The sequence below is a fragment of the Arvicanthis niloticus genome, chromosome 25 (assembly GCF_011762505.2).
Source record: "Arvicanthis niloticus isolate mArvNil1 chromosome 25, mArvNil1.pat.X, whole genome shotgun sequence".
Lineage (NCBI taxonomy): Eukaryota > Metazoa > Chordata > Mammalia > Rodentia > Muridae > Arvicanthis > Arvicanthis niloticus.
In genome coordinates this window covers 26,631,050-26,658,466 of record NC_133433.1, presented here as the reverse complement: position 1 = coordinate 26,658,466, position 27,417 = coordinate 26,631,050, and the positions used below count along the sequence as shown (strand labels likewise).

The window sequence follows — 27,417 nt, the reverse complement described above, 5'->3', positions numbered from 1 at the left end:
TTGTTTGTTTGTTTGTTTGTTTGTTTGTTTGTTTTGTTTTGTTTTTCTTAAATGGCCACCAGGCATTAGACGCAGAGTCCACCCTGAGCCCAGGATGTCATTTCATCTCAAGATATTTAGTTTATTAAAGCTGCAAAGGTTTTCTTTACGTCAGTGGTTCTCAGCTTTCCTAATGCTGTTGAGACCCTTTAATACAGTTCTTCGTGTTGTGGTGACCCCCAACCACAAAATTATTTCATTACTACTTTATAACTGTAATTTTGCTACTATGAATTGTAATATAAATATGTGTGTTTCCCAGTGGTCTTAGATGACTCCTATGAAAGGCTCATTCCACACCCCAGGGTCACCCCGGGGGTCAAGAGCCACAAATTGCATTCTGAAGGGTAGTCATTTGGGAGCGCTGTAGATCAAGTAAAACCGTCCAACTGTGAGCACATTGCAGCTTCTGTCTCCAGCTCCAATGGCGCCCTCCAGTCCACTGCTTTCTTGGCTTCTCCACACGGATGTATGTTAGTCACATCACACTGACCATGCCCAGCTGAGTTGCCTTTTCTTCCCACTTCGGAACCATTCCCATTTGTGGCTGGTCCCCTCACACTCACAGCAACATGGCCCTTAGAGTTGCCAAACCTTGCCGCTTTTCTCAGACCATCACTCTGCAGTCCTACACAAGCGACTCACATGGCTACCTCCGCCATCCCCTGATGACTTATAGAATAACTGCCTACTGCTCTTTGCTTCTGGTTTCCCTCCTCCTGAGCCCACTGGTCACTGCCCAGAGCATTGTGGGATGACAAGAGTTGAATCCTACCTTGCTCGGAGACCTCCAGAGCTTTGTGCATGGCTTGGGACAGACTGAGCCCTGATGAAGGCCATTGGTCTGCACTTTAATATATGGTGTTCTAGGCGTAACCTCTCTACAGATGTCTGTTACTTGTTTGGAAAACTGTTGCAGAGTCTTACTTACATATCGTATCCTGAGTCTCTTTTTAATCGTGTGTTTAATCTATGTACACCTGGTCTGGTTATCTATAACTAAGGACAATAAGCCTTGAGTGTCCTTTGGGCTTATATGAACCTAAGAAATACTGATGGGAAGTTGCTGGGTGGTGCTTTCGTAGGCCATCCTGCCAGAGCTCCATGTCTGTTCCTCTCCGAGACCTATCTGCTGGAGGAACTAGACTTTTGTCGTACTCTTTAAATCAGGAAGCCAAGGAGTCATCTGCCCAATCCCGCGGGTTCAGGCAAATTCCGACTGGTGAGTGGACATGTTTGTCGTGTCACTCCAGCCTCTACCCCCTCCTGTTTCGTAAGGAAAGGCTGGAGTGGTGGAGGGAAACCTTTACAGGCTCCATCCGTAAACACAGATTATTTTGAAAACTCACTTCAAAGGGGATGAAACATAAATAGAGATGATCCGAACTCCGTTGCTGGAATTTATTAGATCTTGTAACGAACTTCCTGGAAGCTCACCCCAGGGTGAGTGAGTTAGTGATTGCCTGTAGAGCACAGTTTAACCAACTGAAATGTAGAGAGCCTGCGATCCATTTCTTAGTTTCTGGCTTGGTGTCTGCTTGACAAATTTTTACTTTCTGTTTCCCTTATTAGAAAGTAAACGTGATAGACAAAGGCTCTTTCTGGGAGACCACTGCCTTGAGAACAGGGTGGGGCTTGTAGACGGCGACGACGGTGTCAGTTGAAAGGTGGATAGGTGGATGGATGAATAAATACAGTTCTCTCAAACAAGGAAGACTCCCGCCTCAGAAGGACCTTGACCTTGAGTCCTTTGACAAACTAGGACCAAGCTACTTAATAGCTCAATTAGTTTCAGCCCCAGCAATAATAGCAATAATGACACGTAACAGTAATAATAATAGTAACCGCATAGTTACATAATAACAGTAACAGCATGCTGAGCTGAGTGTACCTAGGCTATTCTAGAGGAGGCATGGTGCTTTTTTTTCCCTCATTTTTTATTAAAGGTCTATAAATGTGTGTGTACCTATCACAATGTGATCTGTTCCTGACCATTTTCTTTGTGTTCCCCTAAAGACAGCGCTTCTGTCACGCCCAGTTCTCCACTGGTCAGCAACGGCACAGAGCACAGCTGTGCACAGGCGCTGCTGGGCTGGACTCCTTAAGATGGAGCTCAGGACCAGACAGTCGCACCAGAGGGTGGCTGTCTCAGTTCTTGTCAAAGTCATAGCTCATTCTCACTGAGTATTTTCAGCCTTGAGCTGAGGGAATTGTGACTTGCTTGATGGCACCAAGAGTCCCCTGTTGGGGCAGTACACATTCCACAGCAGGGACACTCTTGACTCTGAAGAAGCACAAAGGGCCAGTGGCATTTCTCTTGTTTCCTCCCTCAGTGGAGTCAATGGAAAAGCGCGTCTTTCTCCTTCCTCAGTGGCCTCTGCTCACTAGGTAGAGACCAGGGTTAGGACATTTCCACCACTTCTGTGGCAGTGAAAAGCTTTCTGCCACTTTCTGCCCTGTCCTGTGTGTACCAAAGTAATAAGTCATTTCCATGAACCCATGGTAGCCAACCTACATAGCCAGTGTGCCTGAGACCAGGCTGTGCTCACATGGCCTCCCACCTGGCTTCTCCAAGACCACCTCTAAAGTTTGTAATTTACTGCACGTTACTAATGTTAGTCATTTTCCTATCGATACAGTGCAGGGCTGAGAGTTTAAGTGGCATAACATATGCTTAACATTTCAGGGCTCTGGGCTCAGCACGCAGTAGCACGCGGGCGCGCGCGCGCGCGCGCACACACACACACATGGTTTAGGGATGGTAATACAATCACTATAATAACGATTCAGGCTGGAAAAGTGATGCAGTGGTTAAGAGCACTTGTTGCTTTTGCGGAGGTCCCAGGTTTGGTTCTCTGAATCCACATGGTGGCTCAGTTATCCGTAACTCGGGCTATCAGTCTTGTAGAAAGTGCTTTTATCTGCTGAACCATCCTGCTGGCCCACTCACAGTTTTGAGACTGGACTGAATGAACAGGAAGAGATTCTTCAACAATTTCTTCTAGGTCCCACCCTGTCACTCGGGACTTCCACATGGTATACATACAAACTCTCTACGTATGTCTCTCTCTACATATGTCACTCTCTACGTATGTCTGGTATTAAGCACTTCCACTTGGCTGAGCCACCAAGTAGATTTGACACCTATTTCTGACTCTCCACCTTCCTTATATACCCAGTTTGCTAACCAACCTTCTGCTTTCTGTAGCTCTGAACTTGACCATGTAAAGCTCCTAACTTGTTTCATTTAGATTAATATATACAAGGTTTGTGTATATTGTAACATGTATCAGATTTCCTTCCTTTTGTTGACTGGATAATGTCCCATGGTGCGAGCATACTGCACTTTGTTTATGTGCTCAACCATCGGTGGATATCTGGGTTACTATTGTAAATAATGCTTCTCTGAACATAGATATGTTGTGGTTGCCTTGGTGCTGTTTGTATTTTGATGTTAATTCTGCTTCCTCAAGAGGGGCTGCCTCAGATGAGAAGTCGATCACATACTCAGGAGATCTCACTAAACTTCTCCCCATTATAACTGGTCAAAGAAAGGCTAGAGCCGATGACTGGACAATGGAAAGAAAAGGTGGGACTGGAGGTCTCGGAGAAGGGGAGGAGAGAGAGAAATGGAGGAAGAGGAGGTGGAAGGAATGTGGAGAAGAACCACATGGCCCGGAGAAGTCACAAGTAACAAGGGGTCTCACAGCTGGGAAATAAATTAGTATTAATGATAGATCTGCCCAATCTAGGCATATAGCTTATAAATATAATAACTGGTTGTGTTTTTCTATATGGGCTTATTGAGGTAAGAAATTACCACAACAGATTTACAAGTATTGCTCAAGCCCCTACAATGGTTTCTTGTATGTGTTCATGTGTGTGTGTGTGTGTGTGTGTGTGTGTTCATGTAAGCGCAAGTGCACATGTGCAAGTATATGTGCATGTGTGTATGAAGGGCCAGAGATAAATCTCATGTGTCATTCCTAAGGAGTACTTTACTTCCATCTCACTGACTAGGATGTCCAGAGATCATTCTGTCTCAGCCTATCCAGCTTTAGGATTAAAAATACATGCTACCTTACCTGGCTTTTTTATATGGGTTCTGGGAGTCAAAGATCTTTCTTCCTTCCTTTCTTCCTTCCTCCCTTTCTTTCTTTTTTTCTTTCTTTCTCTCAAGAAAGAATTTCTGGAACATGCAGTGATTCTATTTTTGATAATGACAGCCCACCATGCTGTTTTGCACAGCTTCCGCTCTAGCCCCTAGCCCCTCACTAGCCCAGCTTGCTGTTTTTGTGTGTGTCCACACAGTTCTCAGCAGAGTGAAGTAGTCGCATGTGGGTGACTGTGCAAGAGAACATCTGAGAAAATTAACTGACAATTCCCCTCCACCTCCTAAAGAAAGTGATTCCTTTTCGTGGGAACATACTAATTTAAATACAGTCGGTGGTCCCTTGGTGGAGCCACCTTTGGAAAGCTGTGTCCCTGGGGAATCCTTGTCTGTTGTTGGCTGCCTTACATTCTGACGAGCCACAGATGTGGCTTTGCACGTGTGTGTTCCATTCTCCTCCCTCGTCCTCATCAGTGAGGACAGGCCAGCAGACTTCCGGTTTTGTCTTGGCTGGGTTTTAAATTATCTCATCATCTTTCCCTTTCCCTCCTTTATTTGGTAAACACTCTGTTTTTAAAGCCAGCGTGCATAAAGGAGGAGCCAACTAGACATGGCTTCGAATCCTGGGCTTCCTTGGAGTAGACCTTCTCTGGACCCTGGCTCCTCTATGTTATGAATGGCACCCGTTGTGCAGGCTAGTTCTGACTGTTATAAAAGACTCGCAGGGTCAGAATGAGGAGAAGTTATTAGATGACAGCTGTTGTCATCACCGACATCATCAGCATCGAAGCATAGATCACCACGTCTAGCTGTGTTTTCTTAGGAAAACATAGATTGTAACTAAATAAAACTAAGAATTTCAAGAGACTCAACAGCAATGAGTGGGCTTTTTGTCCCATGCTTCTTCCACCCACATTATAGACTGCAGTAGGGACCCAGTATGGAGAATCAGTGGCCATTACTATCTGTTGCCTCTACGGCAATTGAGAGCCAATGGACAAATGCTGCCCTGTTGGGGACACAGAGAGATGTGGGTCCTTATTTTGCTTGGTTTGCAAACTCTGTTTTCTGTTCTTATATCTTCTCCCTGTTAGGAAAGACTTCCGAGATTGCAATATGTAGCTGTTGGTGCTCATGTTCCCCTTCCACTTTACTGGAGTCGTCCTTACGCCACAGGCTCTCTGTGCTCTGGGATAGAATTCACTATTTGAACCCTTTGCTCAGCCATAGGAGGCAAGTAGCACTCTAGAGTGTGGGGTGAGCTTGCCCCACAGAGCAGATGAGACAGCAGGGTGGCGGCTCCTTCTTTAGTGTCTCTCATGTTTGTCTGGATGACTGATGTATTCCCCAGAGCCCATTCTAAGGCAGGCTGCACTTCAGTTCCGGCTTCTCATTCAGATTTGAACTTCCTGGGATAGGGTTTAGCTTTGCTTGAGAGATCACATTCAGTTTTCCCAAGTTCCTTTCTCCCTGAGTCAGCTGTCTCTGGTGTGGGTGTTTCTTATTAAAAACAGAAACAAACCCTTTCACCTGCTAGCTGCTGGTGTTCCCAAAAGGTGTGGTAATTAGTGGACATAAACACTGGAGCAACAGTCCTGAAGCCAAGTCACCTGTGAGACACTTCATTAGCTGTCCAAAGCATCTGGAAGTTTCATGGTGAGAGCTGAGCCAGTGTCCATGAACAGATGAGTGCCACAGCGAGGAGCTGCCTGGATTCCACGCACTGTTGTGGTGGGAGCTAGCTGAAAGCTACACTCTGTGGGGTGCTGGGATTGGCCAGTTCCACACAGGAAGGAAGAAGACTGACTGGGGAGAAGTTTTCACTAGTAAGTCAGTCACCCTCAAGGAGAATTATTTGAATTCTGCCTGGGTTTGCAGACATAATTGATATTTCCAGCTAGCATTAAATCCCCCATAAAGAAGGCTTGTTGTGTATCACTGCGGACCTTAGATGTTCTCCACACAGATGTAACTGTGCTGTGAGCCCCTAGCATGGCGCTAAGTATGTGGAATGGTGATGCAAAGTCAAGTTCATTAGTGGAGAGGGACCAGTGTTGCCTTCCTCGGAGTGATCCTGGCACAGTGGGGGGCCTGATGAGACAGATAACACTGTGCACCTCTTGTTGTGGAATAGGAAGACAGGCTTTCTACTAAGCATGGTTAGTGGATGGGAAATTTATGTGAGCATGCCCAAGATTAGAAGATTCTTCTAATATTTTTAGTCTGATTTAATATTCCTGATGTATCCTGGGAGGAAATTATTTGCAAAGTAATAAGACCCTGGAGTTTATATTCTATTGCCACTCAGCCCACCGTGTGTGTGTACGTGTAAGGCCGTTGTGCTGTGAGATCCACTTTGTGTGAAAAACCACCCATGGTTACCAAATTCCAATGCTGTGCCAGCCATTGGCTGCATAGACAACCATAGACCCAAATTATAGTACCTAGTGATGATGTCACCACCTTAGGCTATGTAAGTATAGCACACAATGCTCGAACAATAGCAAAATCACTTAATGATAGATTATTAAGAATGGATCCCTGTTGCCAAGCAACATAACTGTATAGCGATGAATACACTAAGGCATGACAACAGGCTAGGAGTCCACAGTGGCCTCTGGGATTCTGACCACAGTCTGAGGTCCAGCCCTGATCCAGCTCACCCTACAACCACCAAAACTGAGCCTACACTTGCAAGAAGCAGTGTTTGTTTTCTGCATGCTGCAGCTCCTGCAGTGACTTCTGTTAGAGGCTGATTGATACTTCCCGTCTCTGACATGTGTGCTCAGCCAGACTCTGGCTCTGGGCTTGTGGGAGGTCAGGCTATTCATCTGACTGGTTATTGAAGATAATCAGCCAGTTGGCTATCAGTTGAGGAAAGTCAGCTGATAGCTGACTGATGAATGAGTGAGCGCATCCCTGAAGCGTCTCTTCTTTCCCAAAGCACATTAGAGAGGCTGCATCTCAGGACTCATTTCCTGACACTTCGAGTCTGTTATCAACTAACAAGACAAGGCAGTCCTTCACCCCAGGTATCGTCATTACTACCTTTGTGGCTAGGTTGCTAGCCTGGTGCGGACCCTGTGGTTTATAGACCTCTGCCTCGCCTGGTCGCTCTGCCCGTCCTCCCAGGGGAGCAGCGCATTCAGCAAGGTGTGTTTCACAGCATTTGCTTCAATCAGAAACATTTTCAAGTGACAGGCACTGTGCTGGACAGTGTGGTCATGGAGTGTGGTTGTCATGTACCTCCATGTGCTTCCTTCATTCTGGTGTTTTATGAGGCCTTTGACTTCTCTAAGCTTCATTTGTATGTGTTTCGTGGGAGTAAAACCTGCCTAGTGGTTGTGGCTAGGGTTATACATGAATTAAGCATAAAGGCTATAAAACACAGCAGATGCTGAACTAGTGGTGGTTATTGTCTCTCTCACTGCCTAACAGTCATCATCGTAATCATCACTACCATCATCACCACCATCCCCACCACCACCACCACCATCATCATCGTTGTCATCATCATCTATCTACCTGAACACAACACAACAAAACCATCTCCTGATCATAAAGGTCCTTTCTCACTAAAATTGATATCTCCAGCAGCTGCCACATCAGTGACTTTTATGTGGTGTTGGATACAGGAATGAGAGGCTTGAGATCTTCTCTTAGGATTCCCAGGGACAGTGGTGCCTTGGTTTGATGTATCTCTACAACAGTTCTTTCTGTAGTGTTGAATGTTAAGGGTCCTGAAAGCGGAAGAGGGTATCCTATGAATGAAGTATCCCTCCTCATCTGAACCAGCAGGAGCTGGCTCTGCTTTCTTCCAGCTGATTTCAGATTTTTTTTCTGGCTAAAGGAAACCCTTTTTTATTCTAAATGTTCATTTGTTTGTTTGTTTTAAAAGCCAAAAAAGAACAACATTGTAGAGGAGGGGCTGAAGAGAGGGAACTGATTTTACAGACTAGGGTTGTGATACTTGGCAGCCTTTCACTTTGCTATTTATTGAGCTCAGCTCAAGCTACTGGTTAGAATCTCAACACCAATATCACTGTTTGGAAGCTGAGCTCGGAAAAGCACTCACTGGAACAGAAAGCCGAAGTACGCAAGGCTTGTTCAAGACTGTTACTGCTTCAGAGAATCACCTCCAAACACTTTCAACAGGTGCCTAGCTGGTAGATGTGGGTGGAGCCCTCCTAACAAGTTCTTGGAATGTTCTTAGAATGATTAGACCATGGGAATCCATGGCCAAGCATGCAAGGGAGCTGAGCCCTTGCTGTCTGAGACACTCGTGTCTGTGTGTCCCGCACAGGTTTCTAGTTAACGGCAGTTCAGGCTTGATTGGGATTTTAGCTGGCTTCAGCTTCTTTGCATTCCTGGCCCAGGGTCTATATAATTATTAGCCTGTTAGCTAGGTAAGTGTGACCTAGCAGTTCAAAAAGGCTTGGTTACTAAGGTGAACTAGAAACGGGATCAGAGAGCATCAGTAATAACCACGTTGTTAATGATACAAACATGATTGTTTGTATCCATTTGGAGCTCTAGAACCTGCCCCTGGCTCATTTCAGCAAGGCATCTCTCTGTCTCCTTAATCCAAACATTCTATCCAGTTGTGTGACAACTGCTTGGCCCATTCTTCTATGCAGTCCCAGCACGCTCTGCACTTCCCACTTTCCTTGGCTTTAGTACTTTGGTTGAGGTTGGTGTGCCAGCAAACTGAGAAACTGAGGCATGACTCCTGCCCCCAGCCTTTGCCTCAGTCCCTCATATTACATCACCCTCGGCCTTCTATGTCACGCCCCACCAGTCTGTGCAGAGTCTTCTAGAGGAAGTCACACATGCCAGCATGCCTCACCGGGGCATTCACCCACCACACACACACCGCCTTCTGTGGACTTCCTGTTGAAGCTATTTTGAATGTTTCCAGGTAGGGGTGCACATCTGAATGCCGAGAGTAGATGAGAGTCGGGGGGAAAGCAGAGACCGTGCAGTCATTGCTATCTAGACCAGCCTTCCATTTTCCCCTGCCGTCCTCTGGTTTCTGCTCTGTGTGCTTACCGATTGTCAGATCTGTACAATGCTTGACAAGGCCAGGCTCCCGTGTCCCAGTGCTCTGTACTAAGTTTAGAGCTGAATGCAGCAGCACATGCACCTCACCTGTGTCGAGGGATGCTCGTGCTTGAAGTGGGCACATGGATAGAGTGACGAACTCCACTCCTTAAAGAAAGTGTTGTGCTACCAAGTGGCTTCTCAGCCAAGGCCTGCAGAATGAAGGGGTCACATAAGAGGGGAGTGGATGTTCCATGCAGTGGTTTGAGGGTCATTGCCAGAGGCTGTGAGAGTCATGGTAAGGAGGCAGGAAGATGAAGCAAAGCCAGGTCCTGGAGAACCTTGGTAGCATTGGTAAAGTATTTGGACAGTGTGTCTTGGTGCCCATAGGAAGTGAAATTCTTTGTCGACTAGACTTTGAAGTAGGTCTGGGATATACTGAGTGTTCTCAATTTTTTGTGAGCAGAAAAATGACACCTGCCAAATCCTGTGTGCTAACAACATAGCTTCCTGGTGCTAATAAAACCTTAGTTCAGGGGCTGGAGAGATGATGGCTCAGCAGTTAAGAGCACTGAGTGCTCTTCCAGAGGACCTGAATTTGATTTCCAGCAACCACATGGTGGCTCACAACCATCTGTAATGGGACCTGATGCCCTCTTCTGGTGTGTCTGAAGACAGCTACTGTGTACTCACATATATAAGTAAATAAATAAATAAATAAATAAATAAATAAATAAAACTAGCTCATTTTACTGGGGGAGATTAGTGACAGCATCAAAGTTGCACTAGATAAAAGTGAGAATAGAAAAGATATACAGTGCGGCCTTTGCCTTAGAGGTGTTTATTATCTGGTTGCCATGACAACAGCAAGCACCCTGAATAGAATAAAAACAACCATAAAGCTATAACCCTTAGCTGTGAGTAGTGTTTGTGCAAACCAACATTGTAGGACAGGTGAAGAGAGGTTCAGGATGGGATTTGAGGGACTCTGGAAGGGAACCCAGGATGAAGGGAAAAGTGCTAAGGAGCTGCCCCCTTTGCTGAGCAGTAGAGGGCGGCAGAAGGGGCTTGAGTGGGCTCCACAGCAGGAAGTAATGAGGCTGTTGCTGCTGGTGACAGAGGACTCCTACCCTCCTAGATGAGTTGCTGCAGTTTAAGACAGAATCTAGGGGACAATGCACTCTATTGACAAGAGGTGACTTTTTCTAACTCTCTCTCTCTCACACACACACACACACATACACACACACACAGAGACAAGCACACACAAACACACATACATCACAAAGATGCACACAAACACATAAACACACACACAAAAGCACACACAAACACATACCACAAACATGCACACAAGCACACACAAACATGCACACACACATAAACACACTCAAGCACACATGCATGCACACATAAACACACACACAAGCACACACACACACACACACACCTTCCTTCCTTCTCCTTACTGTGTAATTTGGTGGCACAATCCTTCACCTAATTTTCGAGCTTTGCCACATTTCCTAGCAGCACTAAATGGTACCTTCTCCTCTCTCGGCCGTTGTCTATTTGAATCCATCGTTCTGCCTCATGCTCTTGCTTAGTTGTCAGAGTATATTCTGTTTGTCCTGAAGGACTGTGCTCAGAGGCTCTGGAGAGCTGGTCCCACACCTCTTCCTTTATCCTGACAGAAAGGGTCTTACTAACAAACACACCCCACATGTCCTATTGCTGGTGCCTTATAATGAACTTGTATTAGCAAGTCACCTTCTTCACTTCTGTTGTCTTAGTTCTGGTTTCTACCACAAAATACCATGAACTGAATGGCTCAAACAGGCATTTATTTCTCAGAGTTCTAGGGACATCCAGGAGGAAGTGCCAGCACATTCGATATCTGGCTCAGGCCCATTCTCTTTTAAAGCCTCTTAATAGCTCTTGTCACCCAAGGTAGAAAGGACCAGGAAGCTCTCTGTGGTCTCTTGTGTAAGGGCACCAAGTATACCCTGCTTGCCCCCTGACCTAATTACTTTACAACTGTGAACACATAAGGATCATATTGAGGGCCAGAGTATCAATATACGAATATATGATGCTACAAAATCAGAGAATAGTACGTGTGTGTGTGTGTGTGTGTGTGTGTGTGTGTGTGTGTATCCTCACTTAAGAGTCTAAGTTTCTGACATCTGTGTATCAGCATGAATGGGCTTTACAGGTCTTAAAAAGAGCCTTCACACTGTTAAGAATGTTGAAATGTATTGTTATTTGAAAAACAAAACATTACCATGGGACTGAAAAGACAGCTCAGCAGTTAAGACCATGAACTGCTGATCTTAGAGAGGGCCCAGGTTCAGTTCCCAGCACTCGTGTTGGGCTCCAACTCCAGCCCTCTTCCGGTCTCCATGAGCACCTTCATGCAACGTTTACACCAACACACAAAAGACACACACATACAAAGACACACGGACACACAGATAAACAAAAGTAAAATAAAACCCCATTTTTAAAGTTATCATCATTAGAGATGTGAGGGACAGATTTTTAGAAAGGATTCTAAGGGTGACTTTAGCATCCTAAAAATTTGAACAATCAGAATAATAATATACATGAAAGGATCTCAAAAACTCAAGGGTGTTTGTTTGGTTGGTTGGTTGCTTGGTTGGTTGGTTTGGTTTGTTTTTCTTGATGGCCAACATGACAGCCCATTTTGAGTACAAACCTGAGCCCCTTCTGTTTGCAGATTGCAGAAGGCATGGCATACATCGAGCGGAAGAACTACATCCACCGTGATCTGCGAGCTGCTAATGTCCTGGTCTCTGAGTCACTCATGTGCAAGATTGCAGACTTTGGCCTGGCGAGAGTCATCGAAGATAACGAGTACACAGCAAGGGAAGGTATGTGCGCTGGGTCACAGAGGCCGTCTCACTGCAGGCCTGTGATGTACTTTCCACACCTTTGACCCCATGCCTGGTGCCCTCCCGATTCTCCACCCCCAACTCCACCATGTGTTCTTTGTTCCCATAGACCTTGCTTCTACTTTCAAGACAGGGCACTGCTGTGTAACGAGGTTCATAAACAGAGGCATCTGTCTTCTTCTTTGCTGGTTTTTGAGATAAGGGGGTTGTTTTACTTTTTGGTACTAGGGATTAATGGACTAAGGGTCTCATGCTTGCAAGGCAAGAGCTCAACCACTAAATTGTAGCATGGCCTTGCTGTGTAACCCAGGCTGGCCTCAAACGCAAAATCTTGCTGCCTCAGCCTCCCAAGTGCTGGGATTACAGGTGTGTGTACCACACCTCCAGTGTTGTATTTCAGTTAGTCAAACTCACACAAAACTAAATTTGTCAAAATTAAGATTCTTTGTTTACCCTGTAAGGCGGATTTCTTTTCTCAATAATAAAGTACATGTGCTTCCCTGAACTTTAGAGATGTCTGTAGCACTCATCCTATGCTGCAGACCACTGATGATGGACTCAGAGGTTCTGCAGCTCTAGAGATCCCTCTGTAAGGGACAGGATTCAAACAAGGGAGTTCAGCTTCTGAGTATATGAGCAAGAACTGATTCTACAGGCTGTTGGCACCAACAAGCACTGAGTCTTTGAAAAATACCAGAAATGTACAAAAACCATAAAGAACATGTTAGAATTGCACCAAATAGAAAGTGGTAACATGGAGATGCTCCCAGTCTCTGCATCTCTGTCTTCCCATCATGCACCACTGCTCTAGACTTTCTGGGAATAATCCAGAATTCAGTGATATGGCCCAGCACACAATGGTGTACACAACTATCTTTATTGTTCTTGTAAGGACTTCCAGTTTTAGTAAGGCACTGCAAAAGAAAACTCATGCAAAGACATGGTAAAAGTAATGTTTTCAAGCAATGTGGCTAGGAAGCCCTAGCGGTTCCAGGATGATGGAGTTACAGTCTGTGCCAAGTCTTGCTTTCCTCGTAGGAAAGTATGTATAATTCTGGCTGTGGATATAGTTCAGTGGTCAAATGTGTACTTAGCGTTCATCCCCAGCACTAAAAGTTAAGTAGGTAAATTTAAATGGAATAAAAGATATAACCATGCAAACTTAGAATGGGCTTATTAAAGAAAAACCTGAACTGTTTTGTAGAGGTTGATGCAACGTTTTGATAGGTTTGTTTGGTTTGGTTTTTTTGAGATGGATGTCCTGTGTTGCTGCCCAGGTTAGCTTTAAACTCCTTGCATCAAGAGATTCCCCCTGCCTCAGCTGAGAATGCAGCTGCATGTCAGCATACTAAACTCTAGATAAAATGTCAACACATTTGAAAGACAAACAAGATAACAAAAATGCATTCGCTTTGTACACCACGCCCTTTTGTGTTTTAAGTTGAACTGGTTACAGTGCCCCCTAGAGGTTCCAGAAGAGACTGCTTCTAAGGAAAAGAGAACCCAAAAGAGAAATGCAAGAAAGTGAGGTGAACGTGTTCAAACGACATTTGACACCATGTCCATTTTGATTGTGCGTGTATCTTTTCTATTCCAAATAAATTACTTGAATTTCTAAAAAAAAAAAAAATTTTTTTTCAAAGAAAAAAATTACCCATAACCCATTAGCTTGAACACAGAGTAAAAACCCACATCCTCCTCCTCAGGTGCGAAGTTTCCTATCAAGTGGACAGCTCCAGAGGCCATCAACTTTGGCTGCTTCACTATCAAGTCTGATGTGTGGTCCTTCGGGATTCTCCTGTATGAAATCGTCACCTATGGGAAGATTCCCTACCCAGGTATTACTCACTTCCCTACACCCCACTCCAGTGTGAGGGAAGAACCAAGCACCCTGAAGACAATAGCCCTGTCTACCCAGATCTGTGCTTCTGATGGAGCTTGGAAGTCATTACTTTTCATGCAAATCTTGCTGAACAATGCTTAGATGCTTCTTTGTGTCCACCTCACTCTTCCTTCAGTGGGTTCACCACTTACTACCTTGTGTACTTGGCTCTGCTCCAGGTGTTTCGGTGAGGCAGGTTAGACAGTAGTGCCCCTCTACCAAAGCAGGGTTTCAGATGGGGCAGATGTGTACAAGGAACCAGGGTCTTCGATGTCTTCTGCTAGTTGTAAGAACTGAGATCGTAGACAGAGTAGTGAGGTCTCTCCCTCTTCAGGGGATACTTGCTACTGTTCAGCAGCGAAGGGCTCTTCTGATTGTAACTTAGGGTATCACTGAAGACATCGCTCAATACTCACATCTGAATTTCAATGCATCAGGTTTTATCTGCCCTGCCTTTCTCCAGAGTCTATACTGATATGAAGAAGGGTTCCTCTCGAATTCCCACTTTCTCCATTAGTGTCTTTCAGTCAAAACTATGTGGGTACAATGAATTTAAAGTTAAATTTTTAGTGGCTTGAGAGATAAGTCATCAGTTGAGAGCACTGGCTACTCATCCAGCAAACCTAGCTTTGATTACCAGCACCCAAATGGCACCTTACAACCATCTACTGACTCCAGTCTCAGGGGATCCAACACCCTCTTCTAGCCTCTGCAGGCATTGCTGGTACATGATGCACAGACATACATGTAGGCAAAACACCCATGCACATAAAATTTAAATTAAGAGGAAAAAATTACAGTTAAATCATTAGTTTCTAATTGCCCCATTCATTTAGAAATACCTGGGCATGTGGGCCACACCCAAGGCCAGAAGGATGCAGGTTCTCCACCCCTTCCCTTCATGGGAGAAACTGATGGTTAATAGATTATGTTCAGCTTGTGGTGGGGTAAGGAGTGCTGGGGAGAGCATGTGGACAGCTATGGACTAGCAGGTGTTCTTGCAAACAAGGAAGCTGCTGTCATTACCCAATGGTTGTTAGTGACCAGGAGTCAAAGGCATGAGGGAAGAAGGCTTAAGACTTGAGAGTTGAGCATCCCACAATGGAAAGAACCAGGTTTGGACTTGGGCCACAGGAAGGAGGCTATTGTGATTTGGACCCTATTTGATGTCTGATGAATGAATAATGGACGGATGAATAACTCACGTAGGCTATTTAACCTTAAGATGGTCTCTGTACTATGGATGAGATAATAGGAGGCCAGAATAGCAGAGGAAGCAATGGACTCAGGGCCAGAGAGTGGCAGAAGCTATGAGCCTGGGGTTAGAGTGGTTCAACAGAGTCTTAATGGCTGTAGGAGAGCCTCCTGTCACACTCAGCTTGAGGTAGAAGATGAGGAGATGGTATTGAAGATAGTGATTTAACACTGTAAACTAGGAAAACTATTTCTACTTATCCACAATATCTAAACTGACAGACATCACTCTGTATGTAAGCCTATATCTAGCTAACCCTACATACTATCTACCTGTACAAATAAAAAAGATTAACATATTCATATATATACAAATATAATACTTGATAAACATGTAATAATATAATATTATAATAATGTGTGTACTGTGTGTGATATGTTGTTGCATGTGATATTCAACCAAGGCCTCTGAGACTTGGAAAAAATGACAGGGTCCAAGCCAGTGAAAAAGGTGCTTCTAAACTGTGACCGAGCACCTCCTAAGACCTTCCTTCCCCTTGTCTGGTGTGCTCAGTGTTCCAGATTTGGAAAGATTCTGAGTGAGTGAGTGAGTGAGTGAGTGAGTGAGTGAGTGAGATCACAACATTGTATGTGTGCACGCACGTGCGTGTGTGTGTGTGTGTCTGTATCTCTGTGTCTCTGTGTCTCTGTGTCTCTGTGTCTCTCTGTGGGTATGTGTATTCAGAAACCATTGCTTCCTCTATACCTGACTACCTTCCCTTCTTGAGGACTGGGATGTGAGACTATCAGGAAGTCTGTATCAACAACCACAAGAGTCCACAGCATTAAGAATGACCAGAAGACCCTTGGCTCCTTAGAGGACATGATTTATAGACACAAAGACACAGGCAAGCATTGACACGTGAGCAATCTCCACCCTATCACAAACCTACTATGTAGAGAAAGCCCTTGTGATTTGGTTGTCTGAGACCTTCACTGCCCAGAAAAGTACTGGGTGTGTGTGTTAAGGTCTTTTTTCAAAAGTGCTTTAATCGACAATGTGACTATTTACAGAATAAAAAGGGGAAAAGAGGGGAAATAAGAAAGTCATGTATAAAAAGAACATACACTTATATAGGAAAAAAAGCCTAAAAATGTAATTTACCAAAATGCTATTATCTTTAGGCTAAGAGATAATAAGTATATTAATACTTCTTGGTAAATTTCTGAAGTTTTCTAATTCTTTACAATTACTTGTTATTAAATAATAACAAGTATCCTTGTCAAAAATAAATATATGCACATTAGAAGCTGGAGAGATGGTTTAGCAGTTAACAGCACTGGCTTCTCTTCCCAGAGGTTCCAGGATCAATTCCCAGCACCCACATGTTGCCTCACAACTGTCTGTAACTCCAATTCCAGGAGATCCAGTGCTCACTTCTAGCCTCAAAGACACTGCACACACGTTATACAGACATACATGCACGCAAAACACCAATAAACCTAAAATTTAAAAAATAAAGGGGGAAATGTGCACATTAAAAAGCCAAACATTCTAATGAAAGATTGCCACTCGTCCCCACCCATAGATGGTTTTCAAAGAAATCACTCTTGGAATTTGACTACTTAGTAATTTACAGTTCATAGTTCTAAACGTGGCATTAACTTTCAACAATGTGGGAGCTGTCTGTCTTACTTGTTATTAGATAAAATGGCCACATGGTCCCAAAATCAAGAAATGGAGAACTGTAAAGTGAAGCATGTCTCCCCCTCTACCCTGACCATAAAATTCCCAGCCCCATGGACAACCAGTTTTGAAGCTAGACACCCATAAAAAGAGAACAATTGTTTCCTGCCCTCTGCCCAGCATGGGCCACTTATCATAGCATCCTCCAGGCCGTCCACAGTATGCCATGTGTCATGGTGTCTGACTCTTTTTCCTCTTGTCCAGCATTCCTTTCCCACTCTTGCTGGAGCTTTCCCTATTCAGTTTGCTCTGGCTCCCCTCTGTTATTAGAGCAGAAGGCCTGAGGCTGGGTCTCCGTAAAGAAAGTATGTTGCCTTTGCCTTCTGAAGCTTGCTGCTGTCGGGTGGAGAACATGTACAGCTTCATGGCAAGGTGAAAAGCAGAGAGGCAGGCAGGCTCATGCAGAATGAACTAACTAGCAGGGAAGACACACTTCCTGAAATCTCTCTCCTGGTGAATAATGTGGGCCCTCAAGATCAGGCACTGGCTCCCCTGAGAAAGGCATCCATCTTGCTTAATAACCTAGCAGCCATCTTTTATAGAGCTCACCACAAAACTTCCAGAATAGCACCCAGTCCTCTGCATGAATTTTGGGAGGGCACACCATACTCAGGTTATTCACTGTGTTTGCTACACTAACACAGTGCAGCCAGGCTTGTGCCAGAACTGTACTGTCTGTGACCACTGACCTCTCCTGACAGGTGCTTGCCACTTCATCTGAAGAGTGTCAGGATGGGCCAACATGCCTGTTATCATCCCTTTCTGCTTGCTTTTTGCTTGCATTTACTTCCCATTGGTTCAGGTCACCGCTGTCTCTGAGTGCCAGATATTTCAGAGCTAAGTCAAAGAGGAGTTTAAGTTTCTATTTCTTGTTCTCTTTCTTCACTGTTGTTGTTTGGGGGTTATGGGGAAAATGGACAGGAGACAAAAGAAGCCTCATTTTTTTGGTCTTAAAGCTAAAATTATGGTTATATGTGTTTATGGTTTTTACAAAGAGAAGAGAGAAGTCTCAGAGCAGGGACCTTCACTTAGCTTTAATCTTAGAAAAAGAAACTAGGCTTGAAAATGGTACCAGTTCTGACACATCATGTCCTCTCTGGCTTTTTCCAACCATGTGTGAATTCGAAGTTAAAAATCCATCCTACTGTGAATATCTGCCTTGACCTTAACTGATGCTTAGAGAAGACGGTTCACCTTCTCATAAAGTGTACTCCTGCTTCTTCTCCACTCCAGTACCCCCTTACCCAGAAGGACTGTAGACAATAATGTTCCGTGATCTTGCTGGGTCCCCTCCCCTGTCATCAACCCCCAATTTCTTTTCTTATCTCTGTACCACTTCCTCTTTCTCATGCTCTTTGACCAGCTTGTGGTTTCTACCACTTCCTACCCTCTGGATACTACCTTCCCCATCCTCACGTGAGAGCATCTTTCCAACTGGGATATGTGTTACTTGAGGACAGCTCTCCATGTTAACCATCTCTGTGTCCCTCAGAACTTCATGCTGTCTCATGACCCACAATGATTTACTAAGAATGAAGGATGCAACGTGAAGAGCTGGAGACTTCCAGCTAATGGGCATTTAAATACTTTAGCCTAACCACAGACTTAAGTAGAAGCTATGAGTGAGTTTAGAGTAGGGTGGAAGTCCGCCTCCCATCTCCTTTCTTCTAGAAGACTTGTCATATCATAGCTTGCTTTATGTGTTGGCTCCCTCAAGAATAAAAAGATGGGCTTCAGATTCTTTCTTCTTTCTTCTCTTACCAAAGCAGACTTCCCAGGCAGGAAATGCATGTTCTTGGTCTGCAGCATTGAGTGTGTTCTTCAGAGTTAAGCTCCTACAAAGTTTATCTTCTATGGGCATCTGACCTTTTACATAACCAGGATTCTTCAGGAAGGAAGGAAAGAGATATTCCTAAGCAAGCTTCCAAACCCATTGCTATTTACACCCTCCTGCATATGACCTTCCACCAGCATCCTAGAACTTCAAGGAGAACTAAAACTAGACATTTCCTCAGAAATGTATCCAGTAGTCAGAGTTACATAATTTTGTGGAGACCAAAGTTCCAAGTAAAGAAAGTGATGACGATTTGCTTGTTGGCTGGACAGCGAGGATCAAGTGAAATCTTCTAGTCAGAGGATTTCAGTAGACAGATACGAAAGTGGTATTTCATAAGTAGGCTTGAGGAAAGTCAATTCACCAGGTAAACAACTTGAAAGGCATACAAACAGAGATATGGGTCATTGGTTAAGAGCACTGACTGTTCTTCCAGAGGCCCAGGGTTCAACTCCCAGCACCTATATGGTAGCTCACAAGTGTATATAACTCCAGTCTCAGGGAATTTGATACATTATTTTGTCTTCCTCAGGCACTGTACACATGGGATGCCACAGAACATACATTTGGGCAAAACGTCCATACACATAATAAATAAATGAAATTTTAGAAAAAAAGATACAAAATGTTATAATGCTTCTTTGATTCTTTTTAATTAGAGACCAGAGCTCCTGCAAGGCAGGAACAATTATTCTCCAGAGGTTTGCATCAAGGGAGATTCCTTAGCACCTGTCTTCTATGAAGGAGAGTTAGGAAGTCAGGGAGTCTAGACGTATAAGATGTGTGCAATATATTTTTAATTTTTTGGATGTTAAAAAGAATATGCCCTACCAAGGAAGGAGAAACTGGGGGTAAATATATTGGGCTGGTGTGGTTAACTTAAAAGGTCAATAAAGTTAGTGTTGATTTGTATGCACGTTGTTGACTTTTCAGCCAACCTGTGCAGATCTTTCTGCTGGTCATGGGATCTGAGGACCTGAAAGAACGGGTCAGAATACGGTCTAATGGACTACAGTGTAAGACTGTAGATAATCTTACTTCAGTGTACTTTTATCCACAAATGTAACAAACAAGCAATGATCCAAGAAAGGTTGTTGAGTTCAGAAAAAGATGTAAATAAATGTCAATCAGCGCATACTAAATATTAACAGAGCAGCCCCTTCCCAGAACTTTCTCAGGACAGACCAGTTTAAACACTATTGTCTGGCACATACTATAGATTACATCTGGGAAATCACAAAAGCAAGGCAGAAAACTGTATCTAGATTCAGTGTATAGTGACCAGATTTGGTTAAACAGCTATGTTCTGTATCAAAGAAGCATAATCGTGTCTTATAAATTGAGTGTAAATGTCTAACACAGTAGGCACAAAAATCACATCCAAGAACCATCCAAGGAACAATCGTAAAGTAAAAGGCCCTCTGCCTTTTTTCCTGGAGCCTCTCTCATAGTTCCCAAAGTATTTTCACCTTGGGTCATTCTTTGGCCATGTTCAGACAGTATGTCTGTGCATGTTACTGTGAAGGAGATATTTACAAGCATGCTGGTGCATGTGTGCATGTGAGTGCAGGTACACATGTATACACATGCTTATAGAGGCCAGAGGACAGCCCTGGGTATCATTCTTCAGTGATGTCTATTGATTTTGAGATAGTTTCTCAGCCTAGAATTTGCCAAGTAGGCTAGGCTAAGCCCCAGAGATCTGCCTGTCTTACCTCCTCTGCCTTCCAATGCCCCCAGAGTTTGGGTTACAAGTGTGTACCACCTCGCTTGGCTTTTGGTGTAGGCTCTGTGAATTTGGGGAGAACATACTCAAGGAAGGTTTTTTTTTATTTTTTCAGTCTTAACTGCAGAATGCTAGTAGCAAGCCACCCCTGCGGTGTTCGCTCGTTGTGCTGGGCTTCTAGATTCACCATGGCTGCTTGTGTTTGCTTTGTCCCTAGGGAGAACCAATGCAGATGTGATGAGTGCGCTGTCACAAGGATACCGAATGCCACGCATGGAGAACTGCCCGGACGAGCTCTATGACATCATGAAAATGTGTTGGAAAGAAAAGGCAGAGGAGAGGCCGACTTTTGACTACTTACAAAGTGTCCTGGATGATTTCTATACTGCCACGGAGGGGCAGTATCAGCAGCAACCGTAGTGGGTGTGGAGACCAGCCCATTGTAGTTAGTAGGAAAAGCAACCTCGGTGGAGCTAACTATCTCACGCCAGGACCCTCTGTGTTCCTGGTTCCTGGTGGACATGATGAATTAACTCAGGAAGAACAACCTGGACACAGGATGCTGTTTCTTAAAAGGTTGGCCACTGCTCAATGTGACCGCAGTCAGAATACAAATACCTGCTCTGTCCAATATGCACACTGGCTCTACATGGGCCAAGTGACTCAGGTTCAGAGACTGTCGCAACAAATTCCCAGATGCAGCAAGAACTAAACTCATTAGCAAAAATAACCCCCCGTGCACAGCAGGTGCTCCCTTACCTTCTCAATGCTTTGGCTTACTTTCTTAAAAACTACTAATCTAGCCTGTTAGATTTTACAGGTGAAGCCACCAGCTTTAAAATGTCTTTTCTAAATCTGAATGTTTTTTGCTCTGGAATTTGATTCCTTCTCACCTCCCACCCCTCCCCCAGAAAATAAGACTATTAAACATTTCCCTTTGTGGTAAAATCACTGGACAGGAGGCAGCACGTGCTGACCCTGCAGGAGCGCTATGCGCGCTATTGCATGGGCACACAGAAGGACCACTGCTGAACTGGATCTCTTTGGAGCTACACCACTGCCCAGACCTCCCAGCGAAAGCAGGAAAGCCTCAAGCTCTGCTCTGTAGAGGAATGTTTTTAATGGTCTGGGTATTTCAATTACAGGATTCTCTAAAGGCTTTTTTGATGGTGTCCTTTAGGAGAAATATAAGTGTCTGTCTAATCTATCAGGACTTTATGAGACCATTCAAGAACACAAAGCATTTCTCTCATTGCCTCAAGTGACTCGAACGTTTTATAAATCATATATTTTAGTTGTACTCTAAAAAAGTTAAAATGTCATATTTGGAGCTATTTTTGTGACTCAGTAATCTTTTCTAAAATGTGTAAGATGTGCGAGAGACTATTTACAGGAAGGAAGCAGGCAATCATGAAGAAACCTCTGGTGAGCAGAGCAGTTTTGTTACCTGGGTTTTCCACTGTAAACTCCAATTGGAAACTGCTGTGTCTGCCCCTTTCACTTACGTTACTGTGTACATACTTAATATTTCTATTTTTGATTTTATTTTAATACACCCAATAACATCTTGAGGTTTTCGTCTTGCATATCAGATTTTCACCTCTCGTCCATGTATGAAAAGAGTCAGTTGGTGGAGAAAGGGCAGGAAATCATTCTATACAGTCACACTGCATGAACTTGTGGAGGTCACACCTCCACGGCTGGAGCATTTCAGGTTGGAAAGCTGAGGAATTGATGGCCTGGGTGACCAAGGATCTGTTTTTAACAGGCTTTGCAAGCACCATTAAAATTGTAATTTGTATGTTCATGTGAAGCTCTGGATGCCTAGGGGAAGGGATTGAATATCTGATTTGTCTCAAACTTTAATTTATCTTTTCTCTGATTTTTAAAAACAGTATCCTTCCAAAGTTTTCTAAAGCCCTTTGTTTCCAAGGGCCTTATTTACAGACACAGCATGTGCACATCTGGTCGCTTGATTGGCAATAGCAGGTTTTCCAAGGCCCTTCCCTCCCCATGCTCACACACTCATTTCAGACTCACCTGCATTGTCTACTTCATTTCATGGAAAGGAAGTGCAAAGAATCCTCAAAGTTAAAGAAATCGCTAAAACATTGCTAAGAATACATTTGCATCCTGTCTTACTTCTCTCAGTCCGTTTTCCATCTGGCATTTCCCCTGTATCGAGGGTTTGATCCTTTCGTCCATATGCTTGCTTCATGAGGAGATATCAGGTGTGCTGGGTGGGAGGAGGAGACGGCTCAGTGGGTAAAATGCTTGCTAAGTCTAAGGACCTTCATTCACACCCCCAGAACTTGTGTAAAAGAAAGGTACTTTCTGCAGTTTCAGTGTTCCTACTGAGAGGCGGGAGTCAGACACAGGAGAATCTCCAGAAGCTTGAGATCCAGCTAGTCAGGCATATGCAGCAACAAGCAAGAGACCCCAAAAAGATAAAGGCAAAAAGACAAGTACCCAAGGTACTCTGACCTCTCAAATGTGCACACACATCCATAGGTTTTACACACACACACACACACACACATATAACATAACACATCACATATCATACACACACATCTCACACACACATCATACACACACATCTCACACACACACATACACACATCACACACAGAGAGAGAAACTAAAAAACAAACAACATCAAGACTTTTTTAATGTTCCCATAGTGGTTACATCCATGGCAAAGAAAGAGTTACAGTTATAAACTCATTTCCATCCTTGGCCCCTTTATAATTAACAAGAGCCATAGTGGCTAAGATGTTAAATGAAATGTTCATCCTGCTGCTGGCTTCAGCTCTCCCATCTTTGGTAGCAGATTAGCCCTGATTCTGTTGGAAATTCTGATTGCCAAGGGTACATGTTTCAAAAGGATAGACTAAAGTCCACATAGATATGAGGAGAATTTTCCTTAAGTAATTTTTTGTGTATACAAAATGTCATGCAAACCATGTTTTGAGGCTAGCCTTGGCTGCTGTCTTAATTAGGGTTTTATTCCCATGAATAGAGACTATGACCATGGCAACTCTTATAAAGGAAGATATTTAATTAGGACTGGCTGACAGTTCAGGAATTTAGTCCATTATCATCACAGTGGAAGTATGGCAGGCAGACATGGTGCTGGGGAATTCTACATCTCAGGGAGCAGAAAGGAAGAGTGAGCCACTGGGCTTAGGCTGAGCTTCTAAAACCTCAAAGCCCACTCAAGGTGACACACTTCTTCCAATATAGCCACACCTCTCCAACATGGCCACACTTCCTAATAATGCCATTCCCTATGGGCCTATGGGGCCATTGTATTCAAACCACCACAGCTACATACCAAGACAGCCTCAAAGTTAATAAAATGTCATGGAAAAATTAAGCTCACCAATATACTTTTAAAACATAATTTGTAGGGATTGTAGCTTCAAAATTAAGTGTTTTGATAATATTTTTGGTCCATTTTATGAGGGAGAATATAATAAAACCGGTGACATTCTTTTCAGAAAGCTCTAGAACACTATGTAGAAAGTTTTCCGATTTAGTTGTGTGTGTATGAATGTGCATGTATGAATATGTGTGTAATGTATGTGTGCATTGCTTCTGTGTGTATGTATCTGTTGTGATGTGTGTGTGTGTGTGTGTGTGTGTGTGTGTGTGTGTGCTCTAGAGTGTGTGTGGTATGTGTGGGAGCAAGGACCATGCTTGCATATTGAGGTCAAAGGACAACCCTGTGTTGTCTTCTACCTTTTCTAGGTTCCAGAGATGTAACTCCAGTAATCAAGCATGCAACATCAGGCCTCAAGGACCTTTAACTGCTAAGTGACCCACTGACCCTGTTTCTTGTGCTCTTCTGAGTCTGCTAAGTGCTTCAGGTAGACATGTTAGACATACCTAGAGTTCCTGGGATGGCCACAGTATCGTTGCACTTCCGTAAGTGTGGAGACAATAGTGGCAATCCCCACAGCATTCATCTCTAGGTTCTTGAAAAGACAATTGGAATAATCTGGATTGCCAAACTATAGTTGTAATACAGAGCTTATGTGCACCAGAGGAAATGCCATGTTAGAAACCAGGATAACTGTGAGTTCTATTTACTTTTAGCTTCTAGAATCATTTGGGTTTTCAATTTCAGGTTGGTTTTCTTTTTTTAAGTTTTTATTGGTTCTTTGTGAGTTTCACATCATGCACCCCAATCCCACTCATCTCCCCCTCAACTCATATCTACCCTCCACCCTCTCAACCTCCCCTAAAATAGAAAAAAATCTTATTGCGGAATCTGTAGGGTGTCACAGTGTGTCCCACAGTGTACCCTTTTGCAAATGTCTGGTACGAGGCTTCTGCTACTCTGTCAATACTGGAAACTCACTGGGACTCCTCTTGGATATCTTGTTGTTGCTCTGTGTCATGGAGATCCCGTACTGTGGGATCTGTAGGACTGGCCCCTTCATGCACTCCAGCAGTTCATAGATGTTGGGGTAAGCCAATTCAAAGCTCTGAATCTGGGCCTTAGAGGAATCTGAACTAATCAGCCCATTGGCTCTCCTGCTCTCATACCCTCAAGCATACCCTCCTTCCCATCCCCCAACAATCAGAGCCAGCTCAACCCTGCTACTCAGGTGAGGTACAGGGTCCGTTCTCCCAAGTGTTGCAGCTGCCAAGGTTTATGGCCAGTTCTCCCATTCTCAAAACCCTGGGGCCAGTTCTCCTGCCTCCCATAGGTGTTGAGGGATGAGGGAAGGGAGGGGGGCATCTCTCCCTCTGCACCACCATACGGCAGACAAGAGGCAGGGCCAGCTCTCCTGTGTTCAGTCCCTCGGGCCTGCTCACCTGTCACCCCCATGTCCAGGGCCAGCTCTATTGTGCTGCCTAGTCAAAGTGTAGAACCCACTCTCCAAAGTGCTGCAGTGGGTGAGGGGCAGGGCCCCTGCTCTGATAACCTTGTGCCAGCTTCCTCCCTGCTGTATGTGACAGGGCAAGAGAGGGGTATCTCTCACTTGCCCATACCACCACATGGCTGACAAGTGACAGCGTAGGGCCAGCTGTCCCAAGCTCATACCCTTGTGGTCTGTTCACCTGTGACCCCGCCATCAGGATAACTTCTACTGTGATGCCCAGGCAAGGTGCAGAGCCCACTCTCCTGAGTGCTGCAGCAGGTGAGGAAAGGGACAGCTCTCCTGCTGTAATTATCCCAGGACCAAGTCTCTCACCTGCCACAGGTAGTGAGGGGCAAGAGTGGAGGAGGCTATTTCTCACTTGTCCATGCCGTCATGGGGGAAATGATTGGCTGGGCCAGCTCTTCCACACTCATATCCTCACCCGAGATTTCTGAAAATTTGGGGGCCTCTCTCCAATACTGCAGCTGGGTGGGTGTAGAGTCAGCTCTCATGCTCCCCCAGGGCCAGCTCTCTTATGATATCCAGGTGAGGGGTGGGGCCAGTTCTGCACAGCCTTCAGACATCAACATGGCCCCAAGCAGCAGCCCAGACCAAAGATGTCCACCTAGCCTTTGGTGGCAACAGACCTCTGCTGTTTCAGGACCATGGACCCAGACATGGCTCCTGATGGCAGCACAGGTCAGGTCTCCACTGTGGTCCCAGGTGGCACCAGTTACTCACATCAGCTGTTCCTTGATACCCTCAAGTCTCCGGTTCTGCCTCTCTTCATTGTGCATACATCCTTCTGTTTCTCTTTCTCTTCCATTCCTCCAGCACTTACTAGCTCCCCTTAGAGGTGCCTGGGGTCTCTGGGTTGTCTCAGGAGTTCTATGCCCCATTCATACATTATGATACCAGTCAAGGGTCACCTCAGGTATGGCCTGCCTGCCCCCAAGGCCTGTGTAGTGCCACACTGGTGTTCATCACAGGCTAGTACTCTGTCTGTCTCCCATGGTGCTGGTCTGGTGGTTGGCTCAGCTCACTCCTCACTCTGCCGCCCAAGTGTCCCTATGCAAGAGTAGTCTGTCTTAAGCTCACTCCTGCCTGTCCCAGGCAGGGTTCTTCTAGTCTCCAGTTAGCTTCCTCCCCTTGGAGCCCATCTGGGCCTATGGGATTTTGGATTTGTGATCATATCAGGCTAGTTTCTTGTCTGGCCTCCTGGTGGTTGGCTTGCTTTTTGTCAGGGAATGTTAGACTACTAGTCATCCCAATGTTCACAGTTGGAACACTGAATGTAGGCATAGCCTCTCTCCTCTCTGCCACCTACTGACACACATGTGACATCACAGCCAGACCTGCAATGCTTCTAGGGTCAGCAGATTAGTTATTTGTTTCTTTGTATGCTTGGTTTAATACAATTAATATGCTGAATATTTACTGGTAAAAACTTTGTGAACACTTCAAATTTTTAATCAAATAAAACATTTCTGTGGGGGAAATTTTTTCCAGACATTCAGAATAGGTGGAATGAATATATCCTATAAGTGGATTCAGATCTGGTTTTGCCACCAGGTGAGTTTTTGGCAACCTTTTTCTTTGGGGGTTTGGGGACTTCAGAATTTTGAATGAGGTACTGTGCTGCACCTTGAGAAATGTGAGCGCTTTAGTGTCAGTCCCATACTGGAGTCAGATGGAACAACCAGATGCTGGATGTTCAAAACCCTTCTGAGTTAGCCATGTTCAGAGACGCAAAACAGTTATGCTCCTCTGAGACAACACATTCTGTTATTAATATAATGAAGGGTCCATGAGAAGTTTGACTTATAGCTACAGATCTGTAGGGAGAAGTGATATGGACTCACCACAAGCTATATCTTAGGAGTCAAGATGAAGTACAGGCCCAGGTACCAAAGAAACTTGAAAGAGCTGCATACAGAGACATGCTTTCTGTCACCTTCAGTCAAGCCACAAAGAGTAACTGTTCGGTGCTGAACATAGGATCGCAGGGATCGCAGGGATCGCAGGTCTCTGGATTTTAACCGACCAGAATGGGTAATT

At 44.5% G+C, this 27,417-nt stretch overlaps 1 protein-coding gene and 1 non-coding gene across 4 annotated transcripts in view; one reads left to right on the top strand and one right to left on the bottom strand.

The window, feature by feature from the left end:
- Positions 1 to 22,286, top strand: part of Lyn (LYN proto-oncogene, Src family tyrosine kinase) — a 114,256-nt gene extending 91,970 nt beyond the window's left edge. For all 3 annotated transcript variants that reach the window (XM_076924266.1, XM_076924264.1, XM_076924265.1), the window contains exons 11-13: positions 11,928 to 12,081; positions 13,809 to 13,940; positions 20,703 to 22,286. In XM_076924266.1, the coding sequence (XP_076780381.1) occupies positions 11,928 to 12,081; positions 13,809 to 13,940; positions 20,703 to 20,905 (489 nt within the window). In that variant the 3' untranslated portion in view covers positions 20,906 to 22,286. The remainder of the gene's footprint in view (positions 1 to 11,927; positions 12,082 to 13,808; positions 13,941 to 20,702) is intronic.
- A 4,319-nt stretch (positions 22,287 to 26,605) lies between these two features.
- On the bottom strand, positions 26,606 to 26,736 carry LOC143438699 (small nucleolar RNA SNORA17). The gene has a single exon (XR_013107398.1). It is a non-coding gene; the product is annotated as a small nucleolar RNA SNORA17 (small nucleolar RNA).
- Positions 26,737 to 27,417: the final 681 nt, after the last annotated feature.